Source organism: Ochotona princeps, chromosome 5, assembly GCF_030435755.1.
Source record: "Ochotona princeps isolate mOchPri1 chromosome 5, mOchPri1.hap1, whole genome shotgun sequence".
Classification (NCBI taxonomy): Eukaryota; Metazoa; Chordata; class Mammalia; order Lagomorpha; family Ochotonidae; genus Ochotona; species Ochotona princeps.
This window is the reverse complement of record NC_080836.1, coordinates 101907415-101935069: the sequence shown is the minus strand read 5'-3', so window position 1 is coordinate 101935069 and position 27655 is coordinate 101907415. Positions and strand designations below refer to the sequence as shown.

The 27655-nt window shown below is 45.7% G+C and overlaps 1 protein-coding gene across 2 annotated transcripts in view; it reads right to left on the bottom strand.

Moving 5' to 3' along the window:
- PSMD1 (proteasome 26S subunit, non-ATPase 1) overlaps positions 1 to 24279 on the bottom strand; it is a 79797-nt gene extending 55518 nt beyond the window's left edge. The window contains exons 1-12 of one of the 2 annotated variants that reach the window (XM_058665099.1): positions 24117 to 24279; positions 19089 to 19132; positions 17466 to 17539; positions 17115 to 17284; positions 13910 to 14115; positions 12006 to 12149; positions 9257 to 9483; positions 7913 to 7973; positions 6024 to 6155; positions 5315 to 5403; positions 4595 to 4673; positions 2649 to 2822 (exon numbers count right to left, since the gene is read on the bottom strand). In XM_058665099.1, coding sequence (XP_058521082.1) covers positions 2649 to 2822; positions 4595 to 4673; positions 5315 to 5403; positions 6024 to 6155; positions 7913 to 7973; positions 9257 to 9483; positions 12006 to 12149; positions 13910 to 14115; positions 17115 to 17284; positions 17466 to 17539; positions 19089 to 19132; positions 24117 to 24132 — 1416 coding nt within the window. In that variant the 5' untranslated portion in view covers positions 24133 to 24279. The remainder of the gene's footprint in view (positions 1 to 2648; positions 2823 to 4594; positions 4674 to 5314; positions 5404 to 6023; positions 6156 to 7912; positions 7974 to 9256; positions 9484 to 12005; positions 12150 to 13909; positions 14116 to 17114; positions 17285 to 17465; positions 17540 to 19088; positions 19133 to 24116) is intronic. The other variant, XM_058665100.1, reaches the window with a different exon arrangement.
- Between the last annotated feature and the right edge of the window lie 3376 nt (positions 24280 to 27655).

Genomic DNA, 27655 nt, shown 5'->3' with positions numbered 1-27655 from the left:
TTTTCAAATAATAATGCTTGCTAATATAAAACGGAATTGGCAAGTTAATTACAGAAAAGAAGGTAGATACAGAGTACAATTCTCTTTCAAAAAAAAAAATGTATGTGGAGGCAATGTGGCATAGCATGATAGACTACCGTTGCAGTCTCCAGCATTCTATATCAGAGGATGTGGTTCAAGCCCCAGCTACTCCATTTATGATCTGGCTTCCTGCCAATGTGCCTGGAAAAGCAGCTGATAATGGCACAAATGTGTGGGTCCCTGCATCTCAATGGGAGTTAGATGAAGTTCCAGGCTCCTGGTTTTGGCCCTGGTCCAGTCCCAGCTGGGGAGATGGAACGTCCTATCTCTGCCACTCTGCCTTTCCAACAAATACATAAATCCTAAACAAAAAAACAAAACAAAACAAAAAAATAGTAGGGCTGACAGTGTGGCATGGCAGGTAAAGCTGATCCTATGAGGCCTACAATCCCATATAGCACTGGTTTGAGTCCCGGCTGCTCCACTTCTGGTCCAGCTCCCTGCTGATGGTTTGGGAAAGCAGCAGAAGATGGCACAAGTCCTTGGGCTCCTGTATCCACGTGAGAAACACCGATGAAGGTCCTGTTTCCTGGCTTCAGTCTGGCCTAGCCCTGGATTTTGTGGTCATTTAGGTTTGAACCAGCAGATGGAAGTTCTATATCTTTTCCTCTTTCTCTCTCTGCAACCCTTTTCTAATAAGCACAAATAAATCATAAAAAAATAAAGCTACTCCCAATAAATTCTGCATTTGAGCTGTCAGACAGCTGTCAACTGTTGCTTTTTTTTTTTTTTTTTTTTTAACTACATACCCTGTCAATTAAGGAAATGCTTACTGGGCGCCAGCATTGTGGTATATAGTGAGTAAACCTCCCAGTGCAAGGCTAACACCCCATATGAATGCCAGTTTGTGTCCCACTTTTAATTCAGCTCCCTGCAAATGACTGGGAAAAGCTGTGAAAGATGGTTCAAGCGCTTGGGCCTCAGCCACCCGTGCAGGAGCTAAAAGACTGAGACTCGTGGCTTGGGCCTGGCCCAGCCTTAGCCACTGTGGCTACCTGGGGAGTGACTAGAGCATGAAAGATCTCTCTCTCAAGGCTTGGCATGATAGCATAGTGGCTAAATTGTTGAACTCAACCACCGAGATCCCATGTGGGCACCACTTGCCATCTAGCTCCCTGCTTGTGGCCTGGGAACGCAATAAAGGATGGCCCAAAGCCTTGGGACCTGCACCTGTGTCAGAGACCTGGCAGAAGCTCCTGGCTCTTGGCTTCAGATCAGCTCAGCTCCGGCCATGGCAGCCACTTGGGGAGTGAACCAGCAGATGGAAGAGCTTTCTCCCCGACTCTCCTTCTCTCTACAAATCTGTCTTTCCAATAAAAATAAATATTTTTTTAAATGAAAATATTATTCTAAGACCAGAAAGAATAAAAATGTATACCCATGTACACAGGATGAGTGGTGGCCTGTTAGCTGGGATAGATTATCTAATTGTTCTCCATCTTTTCACTGAAGTATAAAGATATGGTTTTCTAGTCATTTAATTACTCTCCTGTTAGCCTTCAAAAAACATACTCTAGCATAGAAGCAAGAGTCTAAAATCCCATTTAAGGCTGCTTAAGTTAAGCACAAGGATGCAGGGCTAGCACTGAGGCACAGCAAGGACAGCTGCTGCCAGCAATAATGGCATCCCATAGGGATGTCCCACTGCTGCAGTTCTGATCTAGCTCCTTGCTACTGGTATGGGAAAAAGAGTGGAATGATTCAAGTGTTGGGCACCTGCCAACCACAAGACAGACCTGAAAGAAGCTCCTTACTCTTGGCTTTGGCTTTGGCCTGGCTTAGTCTTGGACATTGTGGCCATGTGAGGAGTGAAACAATGGATGGAAAATCTCAATCTCTAATTCTTTCAAATAAATAAATTTTAAACGAAAAGAAAAACAAACCAGCAAACAACAAAACAAAAATAAAGGCTGCTTCATAAGCTTTTCCAAGAGTTATACTAAAAAAAAAAATTCCTGGGTGGGTCTTCGCCTAGCAGTTGAGGCATTGTTTAGGAGCCTGCCTGCCACACAGGGGTACCTGGACTTGACTGGCAGCTGGACCCCCAGCCTCCAGCCTCCTACCAGCACAGGCCTGAGGCAGCACCAGTGGCTCCAGGGATTCGTTTCCTGCTACTCAAGTGGGAGACCTGGATTGCATTCCAGGTCCCTTCTTAGGCTCCCGTCCAAATCCTATCATTTCTGAGGATTGAATCGGGATAGGAGCTTGCACTCTTCCTCTCAGAAATTTCAGAAAAAAATAAAAAAAAAAGAACTCAAAAATTATTATTTCTAAGAGAGTGTGTGTAATTTGGGGTCCTGTTTCCAGTGAAATGACAGGGTTGGACTAGATGACAACTAAGGTCACGCATGTTTATAACACCCTAAGACTTCTGCTCATCATCCATCATACTTACAAACTTCAGCTTATAGAAGTGAAAAAAAATTACTTATCTTAAAAAACAAGTTTTATGAGAACAATACTGTTTTGTTTATTCTGAAGTCCCATGAAATCCCATGATTTAGTAAATATAACATTTTCCTGTACTTCTAAGTAATGAGGATTTAGTTTTCCATTTCAGTACTTACATCATTGCTGGCATTCTTCAGCTGATTAAGCAGATAGTCAATTATATCACCACCGTGATTGGCATGAATGAGACCCAACGCATAGAGACCGCCCCCTTCCTGATAGGCCGATCCAGGAGATGTGTCCTTGGGAAGGTACGTTGCCATTAACTGTAATGCCTCCTTTTCATGACCCTGAAAACGTAAACCACAGAGATGTCAACAAAAAGTGAGAGAAAAAAAAGATATAACATTTTACACGATTTCTGCCTCTGCCATGACAGGAGGAAGCAGAGGAGCCCTCTCCCTACAGCTCACTCATGGAGGGGAGAGGAGAGCTTTTAAGAGACCAGTCACCTCCTTGGTAGAAACCATAATGTGTAGCAAGTAAAGCTGCTATGTGTAACCCAGACATCCCACAGGGGTGTTGGCTTCTAGCTCAACTGCCTCACTTCTGATCCAGCAACCTGCAAAGTCTAAGAAAAGCAGAAGATGGCCCAACTGTGTGGGTAGTTGGAGACCCTGATGGAGCTCCTGGCTCCAGCCTAGCTTGGCCCTGCTGCTGCAGCTGTCTGGGGCAGGAGCTGGGGGGGGGTGGGTAGGTAGGGACCAGAAAATGGAAGATCTCTGGTTCTCCCTCTCTTTCAAATAAATAAAACCTTAAAAAAAATAAATAAATAAATTCAAAAAATAAAAAAAAAAAAGAAAGAAAAGCAAGGATATGAGCATGCTGTTTCCCCTTTTAAAAAATAATACTTTCCTGAATTCTTTTTAAAACATACAAATAACATTTCAATTCACTGAAAAATGGCTTAGTCACTATCAGAAAAGGATTTTTACCTTTTTTTTTTTAGGATTTATTTATTTTTATTACAAAGTCAGATATACAGAGAGGAGGAGAGACAGAGAGGAAGATCTTCCATCTGATGATTCATTCCCCAAATGAGCGCAACAGAGCAGGGAGCTGGATGGGAAGCGGAGCTGCCGGGATTAGAACTGGTGCCCATTTGGGATCCCAGCGCATTCAAGGCGAGGACTTTAGCTGCTAGGCCACGCCCCCGGGCCTGGATTTTTACCTTTTTAAAAACATAAATGGCTGGTGCAGTAACCTAGCGCCTAAAGTCCTCGCCTTGCATGCGCCAGGATTCTAAATGGGAGCTGGTTCTAATCCCGGCAGCCCCACTTCCCATTCAGCTCCCTGTTTGTGGCCTGGAAAAGCAGTGGAGGATGGCTCAAAGCTTTGGGATCCTGCACCCACATGGGAGACCCAAAGAAGCTCCTGGCTTCGGATTGGCTGTGTATCAGCTCAGCTCTGGCCATTGTCGTCATTTGGGGAGTGAACCAGCAGATGGAAGATCTTTCTCTCTATATTCCCTTCTCTCTGTATATCTTACTTTCAAATAAAAACACAGTCTAAAAAAAAAAAAAAAAGAAAGAAAAACATATACATATAGCTTACTAACTTATTTATCTCTTTTTTTTTTTATTTCTTTCTTGTAATATGATTGATGTGACCTAACAAAATGTACTTGTCGGGCCTGGCACTGTGGCTTAGCGGCTAAAGTCCTCGCTTTGAAAGTGCCAGGATCCCATATGGGCACCGGTTCTAGTCCCAGTAGCTCTACTTCCCATCCAGCTCCCTGCTTGTGGCCTGGGAAAGCAGTCAGGGACGGCCCAAACCCTTGGGACTCTGCACCCGCGTGGGAGACCTGGAGGAAGTTCCTGGATCCTGGCTTCGGATCGGCATAGCATCGGCCATTGCACTCACTTGGGGAGTGAATCATCAGAGGGAGGATCTTTCTCTCTGTCTCTCCTCCTCTCTGTATATCTGACTTTCCAATAAAAAAAAAAATAAATCTTTATATATATATAAAAAATGTACTTGTCAATGATTCATATGTTTATTTTTCTCTTCACCCCAGCAAAATTGCTTCTGATGCTACTTCATACGGATCAGCATGTTTTACCTTATGAATTACACCCAAACTGGCTGTCGCAGTAAATTTGGCCCAGTTGGTGGCCCTGGCCAACCATTCTAAGTTATCTCTATAAGAAAAAAAGAAATGCAGTGATACTATTAAAACAGATACATCACATAAGACTTTTAAAACACTGAGGTTAAAAACAACCATGCTGGTATCACACACAGGTACTGTTTCACATCCTGGCTGCTCTATTTCTGAATGGCTTTGTTGTAGTCTTAAGGGAGTGAGTCAGTGTGCCAGAGTGCTTCTCCTCCCTGTAACTTTGACTTTCAAATAAATAAGTAAATCCATCTTTCTAAAAATCCCAAGACACAAAAAACTCAAAACACTATCTTGAGCCATTTCAAATCATTTCACTTGTGGATCTCAGGTTACTGCTGATTCTATTTTATTTCCTAAGTTATTCTTAATACTGAGGATTTTAAAAGATGAATATAGAATTCTACTATGAGCAAAATCAAAACTATACTAAAATTTTCAGAGCTAAAAAAGTATTTCCTTCAAATGCCTACAGTCAAGCCAATTAATGAAGGAAAATTAATCTTGTTTTAAAACAAGAAGACACATGTGACTAATAAATATGTAAAACAGTAACATTACAATTTGAGCCTGGTCAACAAGAAAAACTTTCTGCAAGCATATAACACATAGTCTATTTAAAGATGACTTTAAACATAAGCGAAACACTCCAAGCATACTTACCTAAGGAACTGGTCACTGGTCGTCCCACAGTGCATAAAGGAGTTTGCTATGACAGTTGCTGTGTGACATACAGAATTTCGTACTGCATCCTACAGAAACAATAATTTTTTTTTTTTTACCATACATGCATACAGTTACACTAGAGTTCGGCAGTCAATAGGAAACTGACACAGAAATTCCATCAGTAATCTGAAAGTTTTATCCACTTATCTGCTACATGTATATGTGAAAATATGCATGTTTAAACTAAACAAAATCTACTAAGCTTCTTACAAATTCAAGTTAAATACTAATTTCCTCAGTTAGGAATGAGATAAATGAAGCTTCAACACAAAATAAATATAAGCAAAACAAAACAAGACAAAACAGCTTTATAGGGAGTGGTGTGATGGTATAACACACTGAACCTCAGCCTTAGCCCCACCACCCCTATGAGTATTGGTTCATGTCCTGGCTGCTCCATTCTGATCTAGCTCCCCGCTTCTGCCAGGGAATATAGTGGATGGCTCAAGTCCTTGGAGCCTGCACCCAGCTGGGGGATCCAGAAGTAGCAAGGATTGACTCAGTGCTAGCCATTACAACCAGTTGGGGAGTGAACCAGTGCATAGAGGATCTCTTTCTCTGTCTCTTCTCCCTGTAAACTGCCTTTCAAAAGAAAAAAAAATCTTTAAAACAGCAACAAAGATTTCCATTATAAGTAATTTCCTACCTTTGTGTTTTTTAGAATCATGAGGTCTGTGTTATTGTTTCGTATTAAGAACTGCAGATGTAATTCAATAGCCATTTCACCACTTAAAATTTTAATCATTTTCAAAGTCTGGTCCTTTGGTTCTGGACTTTGCTAAAATAAACAAACAAGAAAGAGTGAAAATCCATGTATTACTGAAATTCACTAAGCCAAATTTATTGTAAATATCAGTAAAGTTCAAATAATCAACAAAACCCACATTTTAAAAGATCCAAGATTCAATTATCATTTAGTTGAAAGAGAATGATTTCCAGTGCAGGAAAATTACTTCATAGACAACATAGTAAATTCGATAAGAAATTCCCTACTTAAAATAGATAGCATGGACTGTCTGACATTGTCTGTACCAGCAACGTTGGGGACACTTAAATAGCAGACTGGTGGAACTGCAACTCCTTATGAAGAGTTGTGATATTATGGGAAAAATCAGTTGGGGGGTGGAAATTGGGGGGCGGGGAATCTCAGACTAAACAGAATTATATGATAAATTTCAAAAACAAAAATTAAAAAAAGAGAGAGAGAGAGCTCCAAGTATCTTTAATGATGTGATCTCATGCATTACCAACCCATCAGCACAAGCTCCCCATTCAACTTCAAGCTGAAGTTTACATACCTGACCTCTTAAAGCACAAGTCCTAACAGGGACATCACTCACATTCAGCAAACCAGCGTGCTACCTCTGACCCCAGACTTTGCTACACTATACACCTTGCAAACCAGAGTCACAAACCTGCCCCCGCCATATGACTGAGGTCAAACTTCGTTCTCACCTTGTGAGAAGAAATTCTGAAGTTACTAGAAACAGAGTCTGGTAAAGACCTATAAAAATCTGATTTCTTCTAAATGCTTTCCTGGACCCACTTTTTTTTTTTTTCTTTAAAGATTTACTTATGTATTTGAAAGGCAGAGATAAGAGATCTCTGTAGGTTTATTCCCAAAATGGCCATGGCTGAAGCTGGGAGCCTAGAAATCCATTCTGGTATCCCATGGGGGAGGCAGGAGCCCAAAGACTTGGTTATCTTCTATTTCCTTCCCAGGTACAATTGCAGGGAACTGGATTGGAAGCAAGCAGCTGGCTCTTTAATTGGTATTGGTATCCTGGCATCAGCTTAATTCCCATGTCACAATGCTGGCCTCAAGGACCTATCCTTGATGCTTTATCAGGGGCTAGCAGTATGGTATAATGGGTTAAGGTGCCACCTGTAGTATCGTCGACATTCCATATGGGTGCTCATTCAAGTTCTGGCTCCATCACTGTGCCTGAGAAAGCAGCAGAAGACAGCCCAGGTGCTTGGTCCCTACATCAGTCTGGGACCCTGAAGAAGGTCCTGGCTCCTAGCTTTGGCTTGGTCCAGGTCCAGCCATGGCGGCCATTTGGGTAGTGGATGGAAGATGTCTCCGTCTTTTGCTGTAAACTGGCCTTTCAGATAAATAAATTTTATAAAAATAAAGTTTTACTTTTTCAGAAAATGTTTTTTAAAATTACTTAGATAATTTTAGAAAAAAAAAAGAATACTTTGAGAAAAAAGAATTTACAATACACTGTGAAATACATGTTAGATAGCATTATTGGGACTGGTGTTGCATTACAGTGGGTAAGCAGTTTATTGCGGTGGTGGCACTCCAAAATGGAGCCGTTCTGAGTCCTGACGACTCTGCTTATGGCCCAGCTTCTTGCTGACGTGCATGGGAAGGCATTGCAAGAGGGAGATCAAAATAGAGACCCTGGCTCCTTGCTTTGGCCCAGCCCAGCTGGAGCTGTGGTGGCCACTCGCAGAGGAAGAAGCAGATGGAAAACAACTCTCTTTCTCTTTCCTGGTCCTGTCACTCTTCAGGGAGAGCGCTCTTACCGCTTCTGGAGTTCTTGCTGCAGGTGTACTGCCTGCCTTCTCTTCTGTTTCCATCGAGTCACTAAAACAAAGAGAACCTACCATCAATAACCAAGTAAATCTTTTCTGGATATAATGGGAGGCAGTTTTCTAACACAGATTTGAAACAAGTTTAAACTAAATATTCTGTAGGAAAATCATGTGTCCCTTGTAAATATTACTGAAAGGAAAATAAGGAAGCATTTTAGGTATCTGTTAAGATTCAAGCAGCTTAGTCACTGAATTTTTTCCACAGTAAATTTACAAAAACACACAAAGCAACTGACTAGCAAATATTTGAACAAATACAATAGAAACAGATAAAGGGTGTTTCTCCTACTTTCAAGACACAATCAAATGGAGGGAGACAACTACCAGCTGGAAAACCAGTTTGAGGTGAAGAGCTGGGGCCCAAACAACTCTCAAAGCTCACTGGCCAGCAGCCTCTCACTGGAAGATCTTCTCACCACAGTGAAGAGAAAATGCCAGGGAGAGAATACAACATAAGGGAAGGGATGAAGAAGAAGGCAAAGGTAGAAAAGAAAACAGTTGCTTTTGAACATAACTCTCTATTTCAGATGGCACAAACTCAACAGAAGATGCTCTAGACTACAGTGAGGCTAAGCAAACTATCCTAAACAAGCCTCCCTCAGAGAAGCTTAAGAAAACGAATTTCACAGGATGGTGCCAACACACAGCATGTCAAGCCTCTGCCTGCAATGACAGCATCCCAGATGGATACCAGTTCAAGTCCTAACTGCTCCACTTCCAATCCAGCTCCCTGCTAATGACCTGGGAAAACAGTGGAGAATGTCCCAAGTGCTTGGGCCCCTGAGCATGTGGGAGACCTGGAAGATTTCCGGCTTCTGGCTTCAGATTGGTTGGTCAAACCATGTGGGGAATGAACCAGCAGAGGGAAGCACTCTCTCTTTGTAACTCTGCCTTTCAAAGAAAGACAAATTATTTTTTTTTAAAGTGAAGGCCTGGCACTGTAGCCTAGCAGCTAAGGTGCTAGCCTTGAACACGCTGGGATCCCATAGGCCGCCAGTTCATGTCCTGGCAGCCTCGCTTCCCATCCAGCTCCCATCTTGTAGCCTGGAAAAAGCAGTTAAAGACGGCCCAAAGGCTGGGGACCCTGCACCCATGTGGGAGACCCGAGGGAGCTCCTGGCTCCTGGTTTTGTATTGGCTCCAGTCATTGCAGCCACTTGAGGAGTAAATCAGCAGACGGAAGATAATTTTGTCTCTCCTCCTCTCTGTATATCTGACGTTCCAATAAAAATAAATCTTAAAAAAAAAAAAAAGATTAAAAAAATAATACTTGTACCTGTCCTTCTCTGGTCCTGGAACGGTGCCCGTATTGGTGGACCCAGGCACAGAAGCAATAGGGGTGCCAACAGTCCGAAGATTCTGGATTACCGACGATAAAAACTGTTGGCTAGCGCTTTCATACAAATCAAAACAAATCTGATAAGCCATCAGGAGGTTGTCTTCCTTGACCAGTTTTTCTAAGATATCACTCACGGCTTGAGGATCATCTAAGAAGATCAAGCACTGAAACGGAGACAGAGAATAATTATATCATCACTGAAAGCATCATCTACCAGGTACTCAGAGGGCAGCAGGCAGCAGAAGGAATCTGAAAATGCCAAGAGGAAATCATCAAGTCAAGCGCTCTATTTTTCCACCTAGCACTAGATGAAGTTCTCTTGAAAGTAGCATCTGTTTGCCATAAAAAAGTCGTGCAAATTTGCTCCTAACAGCGGTAATAAGTAGTATTTGGCACCGATTTCTTCAAATATCTACGTGCTACTTGACTTACGCTTTTCTCCATCCCCACGCTCCTCTGGTTAGCACACATTACACTGTGCTAGCTGGCAGAGGCAAGAAAGTCACCATGCTAATGTATCTCTCCTTCTTCTCTTACAATCTGCCATATGCTTTAACAATTACCTAATAACTTAGGATTTTTTTCAAGAACTCAGTTTAATTTTTTATTTTCTGTTTCCCTATGTAACAAGTAATTCAACTTCAAAGTAAACAGACTCATCAAAATTACTAAGTTAAAAACAGGAAATAGTGCTAACAATAATAAGTGACCAAAAACAGAGGAGGAAGAAACGGTACATAGACACGTACATACCCTGAATGAGCACTGCACAATCAAGAGAGTGAAGATAATGGGAAATGCTGGGTGGAGGGCTGTGCACGACTGACAGCGTGGCCCTGGGAAGGAGCCCTGGCAGCCAGCAGGACGATCGAGAGACTCACCACTGTACATTTACAGCCCTTTCTGAATTTTAACTGCATAGTGCTTGTTCATCAAATATTTTCTCATGCACATGACTGGGACACACATTTGATATGCCAGTTAAAATGCTATCTGAACTGAATATATCCCACAACAGGGCGCTGGTATTTAAAGCAGAGGTGCACTCTGGAGGAACACAATGATGGTTCTTGCCACCTAGGTGGAAGACAGGCTGAGCTCCTGCGTCTGGACCTCAGGCCAGTTCAGGCCGGGATGTCAGGGGCAAGTGAGGAATAAGCCATAAGTTAAAGATCTTTATCTGCTTCTTTCCCTCTAACTTTCAAACAAATAAGTTTGAGAAATGTTCGACTGGAGCTGGCACAATGGCTCAACTGGCTGATGGTCTCCCTGCAAGTGCTGGCATCCCATATAGGTGACAGTTTATGTCCCAGCTGCTCCACTTCCCTTCCAGCTCCATGCCTGTAGCCTGGGAAAGCAGTGGAGGACAGCCCAAACCCTTGGGACCCTGAATCCATGCAGGAGACCCAGAAGATGATCTGGGCTCCTGGCTTCAGGCAGGCTCAGTTCTGACCCTTGCGGCTACTTGGGGAGTGAACCAGCAGATGGAATATCTTTTGATCTTTCTGTCTTTCCTTCTCTCTGTAAATCTGCCTTTACAATAAAAATAAATAAATCCAAAGAAAAAGGTTCAATGCATGTTTTTAATAATCATAACAAGACAGTTAAAAACAAAATTGCCTCTAATGAAACTGAATAGAGAAGGCAGAGAACTACTATTTTTCATATGCATTTTCAAAATTTATCTTAAGATACTAATAAAAAATAATTAGAAGCAAACAAAACACCAAAAACCCATGCAGGAAAAGCTAGAAGGAAATATACAATATCACTTTGGAGCCTAAACTTCTGCCTGCGACACTGACATCCCGTACCCCAGTGTCAGTTCAAGTCCTGGCTATTTTACTTGTAATTCTGATTAGTTTCCTGCTAATATGCCTAGAAGAAAGTGGAAGATGGACCACATGGGAGACCTGGAAACAGTTCTAGTTCAGGCTTCTCCTGGCTTCAGCTTGGTCCAGTCCATCCGAGAAGTAGCCAGCAAATGGAACATCTTCCTTTGTCTTTCCCGATCTCTGTTATCATGTAAGTCATTTCCTTGTTTCTTCTGGCATTTTTGTTTCAAACTTGCTTTAAAAAGCATTTTTAAAAAAGTGTTTAAAGCTAATTTTTTAAAAAAGGTAAAGAATAAAAGCACACAAGAGCATGTATAAAACCCTACTGTCTAAGTAGAATACAAAAATGCATAACGTGAAAAAGCAAAGCAATGTACACCTCTAATTCATGAACACAGCACGGTGCAATAGAAAACATGTATGTATCACCTCGGAGAAAATTACAGACAAAGGAACAGACTTTGCATTTTATATCTTTTACTCATGATCTGAATTTGGTTTTAAATGTAAGAATTTATCCTAGGAGATAAAATTGTACCACAAGGTTCAGCTGTGTGAATAATAAAATCACAGATAATTTTTATACTTTGAATTATTTTTAGAATGACAAAACATAGTGTAGACTGTGCTTGCACTTTTCCTTCCCCTTGCTCGCAGAACTTTGCTGGATTATTTTCTAAACAAAAAACTTGTACAGAGAATGGGTTCTCTGTGTTGTGAGATCCAGTTTAAGATCCACCTGCCTCGTCTCCCAGGGCTCGTGTAAGAAGCCACCAGTGGGACATAACAAAAAGCAACAGGATTTACTGTGACATGAAGGAGCCCAGCAGGGAGCAGAGTAACACAATTACCTGACAAACATTGATGAAATCAGGCTTCTCCAAGTTCATGTAGATTTTAACTAGAACTCTCAGCACTTTATTCCGAAACTGCTTATTCTGCATTAGAGACATACATAGCTTCAGGCTATAAGCTAACATTCCCGGGACATCATTCTGAAAGAGAGACGTGAAGGACACATTTTATCGGATTATGATAGAAGTTGAATCAATCTCCTTTCATTATACCAGGCAACCAACAATTTAAACCTCTTAAACAACAAAACTTTCAGTTGTTAACCATTTTGGATGAAAATTTTAAAGGAAATACACATTCCTAACTCTTCACAAGAAAGACTGAAAAAACTGCTCAGCACTGCCCAGGATCACCACTAAAGAAGCCTGGGATGCTGTGACAGGGTGATGCTGTTGATTGTTAACCAGGTACACCTGACCAGGCACTGGCTCTGACGCAAAGGTGTCTGCTGAAGGCTCACTGCTCCTGGCCTGCCGCCGTATCCTCTCATCAGCCAGGGACACGATGGGGCACCTGAGTCCTGACACCCTGCACACCAGGTGCAGTCACACCTGTCTGGTCCCCTTCTTAAGAGGAAACTAACCTAAACAGTATGTCTTTGCTTACCTGCCATCCTCCAGAGCACCCTAACACTGGTAATGCCACCCTATCAACACAAGAGCTCCAGAGCAGTTTCTCGAAAAAAGTGAGCCATGAGTCACCAACATGTGACGTAATCTGCTTAACATGGAATGGCTACAAGTTTTACAAAAAAATAAACACAATTTAATAACATCAGTTACATCACAAGTAATGACACAGGTAGTTTTAGATTTTAAGTTAGATGCATACGCGCTCTGGGATGCAAAGTAACACATTTCCTATTCAACCTTAAAAGAAAAAGCAACTCTTCTCCACCCTTTTCCTTATCTGTCTGCCTGCCTGCTTTTCTGCTAGATTCTCCCAGTGGACTGTCTGATTTGGGAGAGAACTTTCCTAAACTTGTTTGTTTCTAAATCTTTCTTCAATGCCTAGAAAAATGTAAGGCACATGGTAGGCATTCAAAATACATTTGTTGAATGAATGACAACAAATACGTTGATCATATTCACAAGATGACAGGGGAAGGCTACTGCTGCACAAAGATGAAGCTGAGGATGAAGCAAGGGCCATTCTATCACAGCAGGACACTGAAGCTTTCGCTCATTCAGACAGTCCCCACTTCTGTTGCTAATCTCTCCTTTAGACTTTGGGAACACAGTGGTGACAAAAGGCAGAAAGTATCTCTCCTGACAGAGCTTATAATCTACCCCCAAATACAGTAATTTACAAATGATAATGACTATGAAATAGCAAATGAGATTAACAAAAGAACCAGACCTCTTGGCAATACGGGTTCAAGGGGGTCTGGGTGATAGGGCCTCCTGGAAATTTCTAAAGTGGAAATTGATCTGATCTTCGAATTATGAACAAAAAGCAAGCAGATAAAGAAAGGGAAAAACTGTTTTTGCTGGAGGTGAATAGGGTAGGGTTCATGTAGATGAGAAAAGCCAAAATGGCTGGAGTGCAAGGTGAAGGTCAGGCGGCACAGCCCAGCAGCCTGCAGCCTCCAGCCAATCTACCTCATCCTGCATCTTATCCACATCAGACCGTGACCTGCAACTATCCTAATGACTGGAAAACACTCCAAACTAGGAATCCAGTGTAGAGTTTAACCATAATGGATAATAGGAAAGTAGTAGTTGGCAGTTTAGCCTTCTTACTTCACAAGACTTCAAAGGAATCAAGACAGGTGATATGAACACAAAGCACAACTAAGGTTTTAACACAGATAAAACACTTGACACAAAAGCACCTAATTATTTCTAAATTAGCTTTTTCACTTTCACCAACCACCTCTAAAGTGACTTCATCCACCTACCGACTCCAGGATGGTCTTCTCAAAGACATCCAGTCTCCGCGTCTCCAGAGCAATGCCAATCGCCTGCTTGTACTTGTGATCGTCCAGACAGCGCTGGAACATTTTGTTCACAATGCCTTCCAGTCTCTGGTCGATCGGCTTCTTTTCTCCTTCAGGCAGATCTGCATTTTCTACACATTGTTTCGTGTAATGATCAATGCATTTTGCTGTATGAAAATAAAGCCATTGTGATTACCTTGTGAATCAGACCAACTTCCCAAAAAACACAATGTTTATATTCATAATCACACATACTTAAGAGATAATTGTAAAGGAACAAAAAGAAAACTTCAAAATCTAAAACACATATTCAAATTAATACTGTTGTTTATAATGAATAGCCTAGAGGATCATACACCAATTCTGATTAGACTGACGCTATTCAAATTGTTCCTCTCTTTCTTCTTTTAAACAGTTGGGATGCCAATTGGTTCTTTTTGCTTTTTACTGGAAAGGCAGATTTACAGAGGAAAAACAGAAAAAGATCTTTCATCTGCTAACTCATTCCCAAGTGGCTACAATGGCCAGAGATGAACTGATCTAAAGCCAGGAGCTTTAGGTTTCCCATGTAGGTGCAGGTCCCAAGATTTTGAGCCGCCCTCCACTGCTTTCCAGGCCACAGGCAGGGAGCTGGAAGGGAAGTGGGGAGCCTGGACAAGAGTCAGCGCCCCTATGGATGCCAGCGTTTGCAGGCAGAATAGCCAGCTCAACCATCCTGGTTCTTCTGATTAAGGTTACATTATGTTCCTTATTTAAAACCTTGACTACAAATAACTGCTATTCCTTTTTGAAACAGAAACACTTTCCATAATTGAAGATATTTTAAAAAGGCCTGTTATAGCAACGATTACATTAGAAATACATTAGACCTTCAGAATAGAACGTGTTATAATCGTCGCTGTATAATATGTAATGATGAGGGGCCAGCACATCGGTATAGCAAGCTAATCTGTACCTGTGGCGCCAGCATCCCATACGGGCACTGGTTTAAGTCCCAGCTGTCCCACTTCCAGTCCAGCTCCCTGCTTATGGCCTGGGAAAGCAGCAGAGGATGGTCCAAGGCCTAGGGCCCCTATAGCCTTCTGGGAGACTTGGAAGAACCTCCCGGCACTTAGCTTAGGTAAAGCTCAGCTCTGGCCATTGTGTTCATCTGGGGAGAGAACCAGTGGATGGAAGACCTCTCCGTCTCTTTCTCTCTCTTTCTAATTCTGATTTTCCAATAAAAATAAATAATAAATCTTTAAGGTAAATAAGGTTGAAATGTGTTACAATTTTAAAAGGCAATTACAAAGGTTTCCAAAAAATCCTTCCACCAATCAAATAAAACAAAATAAATCAAATCAAATAGTGTCCACAAATCAAATAAAATAATGTCTTAATGTGAGGTGTGTGGAACATATACCCCCTGGAGGAGGGCTGGAATTTTTTTTTTAAAAGATTTATTTATTTTTATTGCAAAGTCAGATATACAGAGAGGAGGAGAGACAGAGAGGAAGATCTTCTGTCCAATAATTCACTCCCCAAGTGACCGCAATGGCCGGTGCTACACTCATCTGAAGCCAGGAGCCAGGAACCTGCTCCAGGTCTCCCACACGGGTGCAGACTCCCAAGGCTTTGGGCCGTCCTTGACTGCTTTCCTAGGCCACAAGCACGGAGCTGGATGGGAAGTGGAGCTGCCGGGATTAGAACCAGTGCCCATATGGGATCCTGGTGCGTTCAAGGTGAGGACTTTAACCATTAGGCCATGGTGCCAGGCACTGGAAATTCTTGCAACAATGTGTGGGCACAATGTAGTTTCAGTGGCTCTCAGTGCTCGGGGCACCTGACCCCAACAGCTTGCTCAGAGACATGGAGCAAAGGCACCCTGCGCCTCAGGAAGTCATTGTTTTGGAGAAACATCATCAACCTCATCAACACAGTCACCCGCAAGCAAGCCCAGCAACTACTAGAAAAGTGACAAGTACAGTTAGTTTCCAACAGCTAACTTAATAAGGTCATCAGGTCTCAAAAAATTCATCACCAGAGGATTCACAGACAGAAAAAAAAAATGCAAACACAAAACCCTCGTCAGAATTTCAGGAGCACGTGGAGGTGCTCTTCGTACCCTCTGGTGCAGCACCTCCCCATTTCTGACGGAGAACATGCCCTGCCCCCTTTACCAGCTCACTGTGCACTCTGGACACAGGACACCCCCGTGAGGGCCCAGTCAACTGGAGCCAGAGCCGACGGTCATCAGGCCAAGCCGGAAAGGGACGGATTGCTTCATCTATCAAGTCAGGCACTTTTGGTTCTTAAAGCTACACACTCTGAACAAAATGCTACACTGCTGTCACCCTACGGAAACACAGAAGCCCAAGGCCTGGCCTTTGTATTACTCCTAACGTCAAGAATAAACAAATGAGGGGCTAGCACTGTGGCACAGCGGGTTAAGCCACACCAGTGATGTCACCCTCCCATATAGGAATGCTGGGATTGAATTCAAGCTCCCTGTTAATGTGCCTGGGAAAACAACAGAAGATGACTCAAGTGCCAGGTCTTCTGTCACCCCGCAGTAGACAACATGGGGTTCCTGAGCGCTCGACTTCAGTCCCTGCTGTTGGGGAGACTTGAGGAGCAAGTTAGTGGATGGAAGATCTTCTCTGTCTCTCCCTCTGTAATAAAGAAATCTTTGTAAAAAAAATGAGAAAACAGCAGTTATAACTAGAAACAAAACGGGTTTTAAAGCATGTCCGGATTAAAATTTTGACCCTGCTATTTAATTGCCTCTTGTCTTTATTATCTCAAAACTACAGTTGCTCATCTGTAAGTCAGGGTTAGTTCCTTCCACATAAGGCGGCTGTAGAAGGAACTGTGGTGTGTAGCTACAAGCATCCAGCCCCATCACAATAGACACGCATAATGATCTCATGCACTAGAACTTATATAACTTTCGTATCTTTAATTTTCATCCCAACAGTACGTTCATTGGACAAGAAAACTATAATCATGGAAACATTTAGCACTCAGTTGGAGCTCACAACAAAAGACAGGCTACAGAGAAAACTATTAGAAGAATATTCTGACTTTCCAATTAAAATGAAATTTGGCAACATCAAATTAAACATAAGACTCTGTATGTGAGCATGAAGCTGACCCAGCGAAGCCCTGCCAGCAGGAAGGGAATTACCTATGATAGTCTCCACGTATTCAGAGTTGTCGTTGACATTGAAGAGGTCACCTGCTCCAAGGGCATAATTCAGAGACTCCTCAAAAGCACCCAGGTGGTAAAATACTTTCGATGCTACCAATGCTGCAAACTGCCTGCTCCGGAAACCTTCATCTTCGTACAACACTTCTCTGAAAGAAACGAGGAAAGATGGGCTGAGTTCAGACTGTGTGTTCCATAAAAATACCAAATCTAACTAGCCAGTCCATACATCAGCAGCAAATTTCTAAATGATTAATAAGCCACAAGCCCACATCCACAGACCAAGGTGGCCTGTGAACTCCAGTTGATATAAATTAAGTAATTTCTTACATTTTGTCTACTGACTCAGAAATTTCTGCCCAGAAGTCATTGACGACTGCATTCAATTTGTGTAGTGCAAATTCCTGTGGGAGATAAAACCAAAATTCTATTTTGAGACAGACATAGCACTAGAGCGCCTTTCAGAGTTTCCAGCAGGGGCTGGCGTCATGGTGCAGCACGGTGACTCGCTGCCTTGGGCACCAGCACTCCACATGAACCCAGCTCAAGTCCTGGCTGCTCTGCTTCCAATTCAGTTCTCTGCTAATGTGCCTGGGAAAACCAAAGAGGGCCCACGCACGTGGCCCTGGTCACGCACACGGAGCACCGAGATGGAGTTCCAGCTTCCTGGTTTTGGCTTTGTTCAGCTCCGACCACTGTGGCTACTGAGGGGGCAATCAGTGGATTTAAGATCTCTTTCTGTCTCTCTCTCTCTAGGTTAGTTCTTCCTTCCAAATAAATACATAAATCTAAACAAAAAAGGTTTCCAGTAAATCCACGGCCAGATCTCAGTAATATCCACCGAAACTTTTAATTTATGAAAGAGAAATTTATGAACTGACAAACTCTCTTTTGGGTACATTTCCTGCTGTCTGTCAAAAAACACCAGACTAACCGCATTGTGACAGTTCTCACAATGAACCATCTTCGCCTGTCTGCCAGCTTACATGCACATGACTTCAGGTGTCCAGGACACTGGAGTCCAAAATTCCATCAAATGAAAATTTTATTTTACTGTTTTTTTAAGGATTTATTTTATTTTTATTGCAAAGTCAGATATACAGAGAGGAGGAGAGACAGACAGGAAGATCTTCCGTCCGATGATTCACTCCCCAAGTGAGTGCAACGGCCGGTGCTGTGCCGATCTGAAGCCAGGAGCCAGGAACTTCCTCCAGGTCTCCCACGTGGGTGCAGGGTCCCAAGACCTTGGGCTGTCCTCGACTACTTTCCCAGGCCACAGGCAGGGAGCTGGATGGGAAGTGGAATTGCCAGGATTAGAACCAGCAGCCCATATGGGATCCCAGTCTTTCAAGGCTAGGACTTTAGCCACTAGGCCATGGTGCCAGGTCCAAATGAAAATTTTAAATGTGTTACATATGGAACCAGTGTTGCAGCACAGTCCGCAGAGCCGCTGCCTGCAATACCAGCATCTCATTTGGGGGCTGTTCTTCTTCTGGCTGCTCTGCTTCCAATCCAATGGTCTAGGAAAAGCAGTGGAAGATATTCCAAATGTCTGGGACCCTGTTTTCCATGTGGGAGACCTAAAAGCAGATTCTAGCTCCTGGCTCCAGCCTGGCCCAGTCCTGGCCACTGTGGCCATGTGCGGAATGAAGCAGTGGATGGAAGATCTTTCCACTTTCCTCTGTAATTCTTTCAAATAAATAAATACATCCTAAAAACAATGACAAAAAAAGGTGTTACATAAGCATGTTTTGTGCTTTCTGTTCATAAAGAACTTGATGGGATTATTCAAGTGCCATATTGGGATTGATTTGCTTTAGCTTCATCAAACTCAAGGCAAGTCAATGGCTATTGCCAAAATACTGCCTTCTCCGGCGACACTGAACGACTAGCTACAGGCTGCACAGAGCAACAACAGTGACGGACCATGTCCACTGCTCCTTCAACTCATACCTTCAGCTGTGGTTCTTCTTCGTCCAGAAGGGAAATGATTCCAGCTATAAAAGAAAAAGCATCACATGAATACAAAACAGACTAAGATGGGAATCAATACTCGGTCAAAGATACACAACGGCTGGGAAAAAAATCTTTTATGAGAAGCAACTTCACTGAAGCAATAATGCTTTTTTCTTTAGAACTGTAAAGGTTTGTATTTCAAAGTTTAAGAATGGACTGTTCTGGGCCCAGTGCAGTAGCCTAGTGGCTAAAGTTCTCACCTGAACGTGGCAGGATCTCATATGAGTGCCGGCTCGTGTTCTGATTGTTCCATTTCCTATCCAGCTCTCTGCTTGTGGCCTGGGAGGGCAGTCAAATACGGCCCAAAGCCTTCGGACCCTGCACCTACGTGGGAGACCCGGAAGACACTCTAGGCTCCTGGTTTCAGATAAGCTCAGCACTGGCCACTACGGCTTCTTGGGGACCGAACCAGCAGACAGAGGCTCTTGCTCTCTGTAAATCTTCCTTTCCAATAAAAATAAATAAATCTTAAAAAAAGAATGCACTGTTCTGAAACCCTCATGACACTACACATACAACAGGATTTGCCTAATCCGGTGGTTTTCAAGTGCAGTCCCTGAGGTAGCTGGAGTAGCACCACCTGGTGACCACCTGGCAACAGGTTAGACACAACTTAGCTCCACTTCAGAAATGACATGCTGGCCCACTACAGTTCAAAACACACTGGTCCGACTTAATGACCAAGACAGGAGACTCACACACAATCTCAGAACAATTATTCACACAAAGTTAACCAACAATTTAATTTTTTACTGTAAAAAGATGTTTTGAATTATGAATTTATCACAGTAAAACATTTTAACTACTTCAAGGTGCCCATATTAAGATCCCTCCTTCCTATCACAAGTAACCTAGAAGTTGCTATTAAATAATGAGGACTCAGGGCGGGCAGTGTGACATAGTACAGTTAGTTTCCACCTGCAGTGCTAGCATCCCATATGTGCCTGGGTTTGAGTCCCGGCTGCTCTACTTCTGATTACAGATCTGGTCTGTGAAGGCAGCAGAAGATGACAGCTCAGGTCCTTAGGCTCCTGCACCCACATGGGAGACTCGGAAGCAAGGAAGTCCTGGCTCTGGACTGGCTAAACACTGGGTTTCCCCTGTGCCTTACCTTAGCCTTGAGGCACCAGCACTTACAAGCAAAAGACGTTATTGTGCTCGCCAAAACAAAGTGCAGAAATGAAATACACTCAGAGGTCAAAAGGATTTTTAGAGAAAAGGTATTAAGATCTTATCTTTTCTTAGAGAAAGATAAAAATTACTGTTCTTACAACACAAAGGAAATCAAACTGTCTGTCAAATAGTATGTCAAAAGTATGCCGGAACACTGAGCTGACACTGACTTGATTAAAAAGGTGCAAAGCCACCTGCAGTAGGAGAGGCAGCCGCTTCTAATGGCAAGGGGAGGTTTGTCAAGCAGATTCAGAAGTCTCCTGAGCCACTTAGAAAAGGATACAAACCAGCGTACAGTACTAGTCCAAAAAGCATAAAAGCAGACAAAAGCAGCCTTGTGGAGCTCTAGGCTACTGGGACAAATCTAGACAGGGATGTTGAGTCAGCAACATAAAGAGGGAATAAATTCTAAAATGCAATGAAAAGTAAAAGTGATGCAGATTAAATGACAGGCTAGGATGTTTCCAGTGTAGAACACATCATAAACACTAAAAATGCTACTGGTCACTTAGTATCACTAACCAACTCTGAAGAGCTCCTTACCACCTTGTCCTAGTTTCATAAAGTCAGCCCTTGGCCACAGGAAGGAACTAAACTGAATACTTCACTTTCCATACATCCTACCTTTGAAGTAGAAACAGAGAGAACTCTCCTTTGGGTGCAGGAAAGGGAGAGAACCAAGTAAGCTAAAACCTTCTCAGCTCAACACAGGACCGCAGTACTGACACTGTCTACAGTTGCTGAATCGAGCTGCAGCATTAGTCGGGTATTATTTATAAAGTTAGGTTCCAAAAAAAAACACAGCTTAGAAATGGAAAGTGGTTGCCTCTGGGAACAGGAGGGGGAGTGGAGACTACTGTTTTAAAACTTTTCTAGCCTGATTTCCTTTGTGCTTAAAACCAAACAAAACAGGTGGTCAGCAGCATGGTGCAGCACTCAGGGTTCCACCTCTGGGGCTAACGTCTCCTGAGGGCACGCAGGCCTGGCTGCTCCACCTCTCACCCAGTTCTCTGCTAATGTGGATGACGGGCTGAGGGCTCGGGACACTGCCAACCATGTGGGAGACCCAGGAAGCAGCTCCAGGTTCTGGCTTCAGACTGGCCAACCTCTGGTCATTGCAGCCATTTGGGGGTGTGAAGCAGTGAACGGAAGATCTGTGTCTCATCTTCTTTCTCTGCAACTCTACCTTTCAAATAAAAATAAATGTTAAAGTCCAATCCACTCATCTTCCAGTGACACCCTGTCTCTCTCCACCCTCTCCTTGTTAGAGTGTGGGGAAAATGCTGTTGTTGGGCAGTGTGAGATTCCTTTTGCTGAAAAACTGCTACTTTGCTAGGCCAGGACGCACCTGGACCTTGGAGGATTCTGCTTTAGCGATAAATCTGATAAATCTGTTCTTCGCTGTCCTGCAACTTTGTGAACCCAGGTGCAGGGGGCAAGGGCGCAATTCTTCCCCGGTCCCAGGAACAGGAGGAAGATAAGGGTGTGAGAATGGGATGAGCCATAAAGATAGTGGGTATGGAACCAAACAGGCTCCCTGTGCCTGAAGGCCATAAAAATTAACATGTCTAAGGTTGTTACTTTTGATGTATTTCCCAGGCCCAAAGGGCCTATATAATCTTCTGTCTTGGGCTAGTTCGCCCAGCTTGGCTGGCCTGCATGCCCCAAGTGCGGTCTGGCCCCAGCATGCTGGCACAATAAACTCTGCTTGCTGTTTGCATTACCAGTGAGACTCTTTGTCGTTCTCTGGGGGTTGACTAGCTCGCACCCTGACGTCCGGGGCCCGGACTCTAACATCCCTCCCACAGTCACAGCTCTGAACTGTGACTGTCTATCTCCAATCACTTGCCCTTAGTAGATAAATGAACAGCCTGACTGCTCCAGAACGAGAACAGCTGACTCCCACGGGGAGACCCCGAGCTGGCAGGAACTGGAGGGTGGGCAACAAAGTAGAAGGCTGGAGCAGAAACTGACAGGGAATGGGAGAAATCTGACAATGACAGTAATAAATGCGTATTATACTACCACCACAGAATCTCAGGGTCCGACCTCAAAAACCACTCCTCACGCTCCCCCAGAAAGGCTTGTTTCCTGACCAAACGGCCCTTCAGCCTCTAACTTTATAACTGGACCGGCTGAGAGCCACACCAATTCGACGGGTGGGCCGGTTTCTTTTATTCCTTCCATTCTTCACAGTAGAACTTCCACCGTGAGCTCTACCGTGTTCTAAGAACTGTGTGAACAGGCATGTTGCCCAAAATTCTACTAGGGAGACAAAGACTGAGAGCAGCAGTGAACACACAAGGCAATCACACACCTGTGACACAGAGGGGGGCAGCTGGGGGCTGAGGGAGCCAGTATGTTGTGACAGAGTGGCCAGGAAAAACCCACATTTGTGTGTAGACTTAAGGCTGAGAAGCTTAGGCAGTGGAGTAGCAAGCTAAGCTTCCGCCTCTGGTGTGGGCAGCCCATATGGGTGCTGGTTCAAGTCCAGGCTGCTCCACTTCCCATCCAGCTCCCTGCTTGTGGCCTGGGAAAGCAGTCAAGGACGGCCCAAAGGCTTGGGACCCTGCATCTGCATGGGAGACCCAGAAGAGGCTCCTGGCTCCTGGCTTCCCAGCCACTGCAGTCCTATGAGGATTGAATTCACAGGTGGAACATCTCTCTCTTCCTCTGTCTTTCCTTTCTACCTTGTAATTCTACCTTTCAAACAAAAACAAACAAATCCTTAAAGACTGACAAGCTCATGGAAATCTGGAGGGAACCCTGAAGGCAGAAGAGAAAGTAAAGTATTTAGGGGCAAAAAAAAAAAAAAACCGACCAGTGTGGTTAGCATGTGGTGGGTGAGGAAGAGAGCCGCCTAGGAGGAGAGTCAGATCCCACAAGTCTGCATTTTATTTTAAACACACGGAACAGCCTAGAAGTTCAAGGAAGGTGTAACCAGTTTTCAGAAGGGATATTTTATCTTCGAGAAAAAGAATGGGACTGTACAGAGGTGATGATTTAAAAAGAGAAAAAAGTCTTTTGAGGTTGCCATGGTAACCCAGGCAAATAATCAAGAGGATGGGGGCAGTGGGGAGCAGGGAGGGTAAGGGATGGGTCAGAGTGTGCTGGTTCTGGCCGGGAAAGGTCTTCCTCACCCGGAGCTGAAGCCCACCTCCCAACCGTGGGGAACAAGTCTAACTCCCGGGAGCAGCATCTCCTGAAATTCAGAGCTTAGCAGCCCGAAGCCTGCCTTCTGACAGGTGGGACGCCCAGGACCGTGGAGACATTCAGAACAGCCTAAATAACACACACACAAACACCCACCGCCCACCCTGCGACGGGTCCACCCAGGGTTAGCTGCCTTGGCAGGGGCCAGGCCCAAGGACGCCGCCGCGAGCCCCTGGACGCTGGTGGGGCAAGCAGGTGCACCGGAGCACGCGAGTGCACGGTGAGCGAGCCGGGGACCCCGCGCAAGCAGCCTGCAGAGGGGAGCTGGGCGGGAGGCTGCCACGAACCCTCAGAATGTCGCCCGGGGTCGAGGCCGGGGCCGGGGTGGGCGCGGGGGTGCGGCCGGGCACGGACGCCGGAGCGGAGCCCCCACCCCCAGCTCGGCCCTCCGAGCCCCCAGCCCGCCCGCCCCGTGAGGAGGGAGCCGGGGCGCCGCGCGTCCTCCCGGGCCTCGGGGAAGGAGCGAGGGGCGGCGCGCAGGCCGGCGATCGGGCCCGAGGTGCCCCCGGTCACCCGCCCTGACTCAGCTAAAAGGCGCCGCGGTCCCTGCCGGCGGGCGCCGGCCTCGGGCGCACTCACCCGCTGAGGTAATCATGGCTGCTCGCAGCACCCGCGCGCCGGCTCGCTCGCGGTCCCGATCGCGCCGAGTTTCTGTCAGATCCGAGCCCCCCGAGCTCCGCCGGCGCCTCCTTGGCTCCCCTGTGCGCGACTCAGTCAGTCGCCTCCTCAGGCCGCCGGCTCGCCGCTCCCCAGGACCCCGCCCGCCTCGGGGCTGCCCGCCGCCTCCGCCTCCGCCCGGCGCGCCTTCTCCTCCAGCTTGTGCCTTCTGATCGCCGACAGCCCGCGAGCAGAAGCATACGGGGGATCTCTGACACCTTCTCGGTGTCAGAACTCGGCAGCGACGGGGACACTGGTCTGCACTTGCCAACAGGCACCAGAATGGCCACCCCCGTACAGACAGGACCCCACCATCGCCCGCCATAGTGGAGGGAAAGGGTGCTAGAAGACGTGCGAGCGGCGCGCGCATTGTCGCCACCTGCTGCCTGGGAGGTCTCTCTGCAGCAGGGCCAAAACTCGAGATGGAAAAAGTGACTTTTTGGTTTGTTTTAAACAAAGCCTGTCTTCAAAGAAATCCCCACGGACGTGCCTTATTTTCATAAAGAATCAACAGGTAGTCATAGATTAATTATAAAACTGAATCGTGAAGGTTTTTATTTCTTTGGGGAGAGTTAATACTATATATTCATGTTTCTAAAAACTAAAAAATATACAGGCCTTCTTGCTCCGTTCCTCTCCCTCCTATCTTTAAAATTTGAATATTTGTTTTGTTTATTTGAAAGGCAGAGTGACGCGAGAGAGGGAAGTCTTCCATCTGCTGGTTTGCTTCCCACATGGAGCCTGGAGCTCCATCACAATACTGGCTTCTCTCCAGCTAATTTTTAACTCAAGCTTATTTCAGTGGCCTTCCTGAAAGCCATTGAAGATGGTGGTACAGGTCAATGTTTTGGGTTGCCAGAGAATGAAATGCGGTTGAGCGCACATGCAAGTTTTGTTTAAAAAAAAAATCATTGTCTTAAACTATGGTCGTTAAAGCATGTTAAGTCATTGGACACTTTGCCAGGGCTTGTGGCTCAAATCGAAATGTTCTGGCGAAGGACTTCTGCGTGTAAGATGGAGATGGACCGTGTGGGGTCTCATTCGACAGAGGGGCTCCCACCAATCCCTCACACACTCGCGTGCTCCAGACCCCAAAGGCTAGCCTGTCATACGATGAGTGAAGTATACCAGAAGAAAATGGTGCATGGCAACCCACCGTGTCAGAGGGGGCCATAGCAGACGGCGGGGATTGTGCTCCAATACCGTGAACACCCCGTCTAAAGAGAGACGCGGGTGGCCCGTCGCGGCTGTGCTGCTGTGCAAGGATGCAGGAACGCGCTTGTGGGGTGAGTGTTGGAGACAAGCCGGAGCGTTGCGGGTGACAGTGCGTGGAAGCACAAACATGGCCTCTTGGTCAGCCGGGCTCTGTGGGGAGAAGCCTTCCGTAAAGGGAGACTGCCGAGTCTCCCGTCACGGCCTTTCCTCCTCTGAGTCTCCCGTGAGCCTGTGCTGCAGGCAGGCCTGCCAGGTGACAGTCACCGCACGGCGCCTGCCCGTGCCGACCCCGTGACTATCCCGCACCTGCGCATCGGAGAAGAGCCCAGAGCAGAACCCTGGAGGCGCGAGAGACCCTTCTCTTCCTAGGATGCCTGCCACACCCGGCTACCCTGAGCTCCCGTGGCCCTGCAGCTGGTCCCTGGTCTCTCCCCTCTCCCTGGACCCCACTCACCTGCAGTTCCGGCCTCCTTGCCATGTCCCATCTGCATGCAAACAGCTCAAGTGCAAGGCCTGTGTCTCATGCCTGTTGTTGCTATGGTAACCAGCACACTACAGGGTTCGGGGAGGGGGGCACCTAGCAGGTGCTCAGGGAGTTCTTCCTGGAGGAATGTACACACTCTGAGACCCCTGCCTTCTCGGAGATGGTAAAATCGAGAGCAGCTTAGCGTGTGGAACACAGCGACCTCACAGGAAGCATTCCTGTCCATCAGCAGGATCACCCTGCAAATTGAGGAATGGCCCCCAGATGTCTCCAAGCCCAGCTCAGGGCAGCCACAGCCTTACACAGGTGTGGGCTAGGCCAGGGGCCTCATGGGACTGAAGGCCTAACTGCTTCCCCCACTGTGCCCACCTCCTGCTGAGCTGCCCAGCCACCATTCTGAGTGTCCCCTGCTGGTGGCAGTGCATCCCAGCAGATGAACTCAGAAAGGCGAGCAGCCCTGGGGCCACCCAGCTCCTCCCACCCCCACCAGCCTACAGGCTTTAAACCCGCTGGCTGTCCCATTTCCAACCCAGCTCCCTGCTAATGTGCCTGAGAAGACAGTGGAGAGTGGCCCACGGGCTTGAGCCTCTGGCACCCACAGGAGATCCAGATGGGGTTCCCGACTCCGAGCTTTGCTTGGCCGAGCCCCAGCTTTGAGGCCATTTGGGGAGTAAACTAGCAGATGGAAGATATTCTGTCTCTTTTCATTCTCTCTATCATTCTGCCTTTCAAGGAAATAGAAGAAATCTTTAAACAATTCCCATTAAGGACCCAACCTGGTCGCTTCTGGAGGAAGAGGCCAGCCTAAGAGTGGGGGACCCAGGAATGCAATCAGGCAGGGCTGTGGCCCTGGGCGTCAGGGGAGCCATTCTAGCCAGGCCTGCAAAGCTGAGAGGGCCTGGAGGGCACAGAGCCAAGCTCGACGAGCTCGACGTTGGGAGGAGCCAGCCCCGAGCTGGGCTGTGCAGCATGCATGCGGCGTCTTTGTAGAATAAAGGCGCTGAATCACAGGAGAGGAGGTTGCAGGCCTCCTGTGAGAGGGTAGGTCTCAAGCAGACACAGGCATTGCCTGTGTGTCATGGGAGCTGAAGAAAACATGGATTTTTTTTAAAAAAAAAACATTTTTAAAATTGGAAAGATGGAGATACAGAGAGAAGGAGATAGAAAGATCTTCCCTCTGCTAGTTCATTCCTCAAGTGGTCACAATGGCCAGAGCCGAGCTAATCTGAAGCCAGGAGCTTCTTCTGGGTCTCCCACACAGTGTAGGTTCCCAAGGCTTTGGGCCATCTTCCACTGCTTTCCCAGGCCATTAGCAGGAGCTGGATGGGCAGTGGAGCAGCCAGGATACAAAACAGAACCCATATGGGATGCTGGTGCATGCAAGGTGAGCATTTAGCTACTAGACTATTACACCTGACAATGAAGATTTTTGTGTGGTGTAGACAGTGGCCTTGGAAGCAGACCAGCATTGGTATGATGGAGAATGTGGTTTAAGTCCTGTGAGCTCCAGCCCTTGCGTGAGGGTGTGGCTGGGGGTGTGGGGGTGTTTGTAGGAGTTTGGCGTATATGGGGGGATTGTGGTGTGGTATGTGTGGAATGTGTTGGGACTGTGTGTGTAGTGTGGTGTGTGTGGTCGGAGTGTGTATATGGAGTGTGGTGTGAGAGTTTGGTGTGTGTGGGAGTTGTATGTGGGGGGAGTGTGGTGTGTGTAGGAGTGTGGTGTGTATGTGGGAGTGTGGTGTGAGTCTGGTGTGTGTGTGAG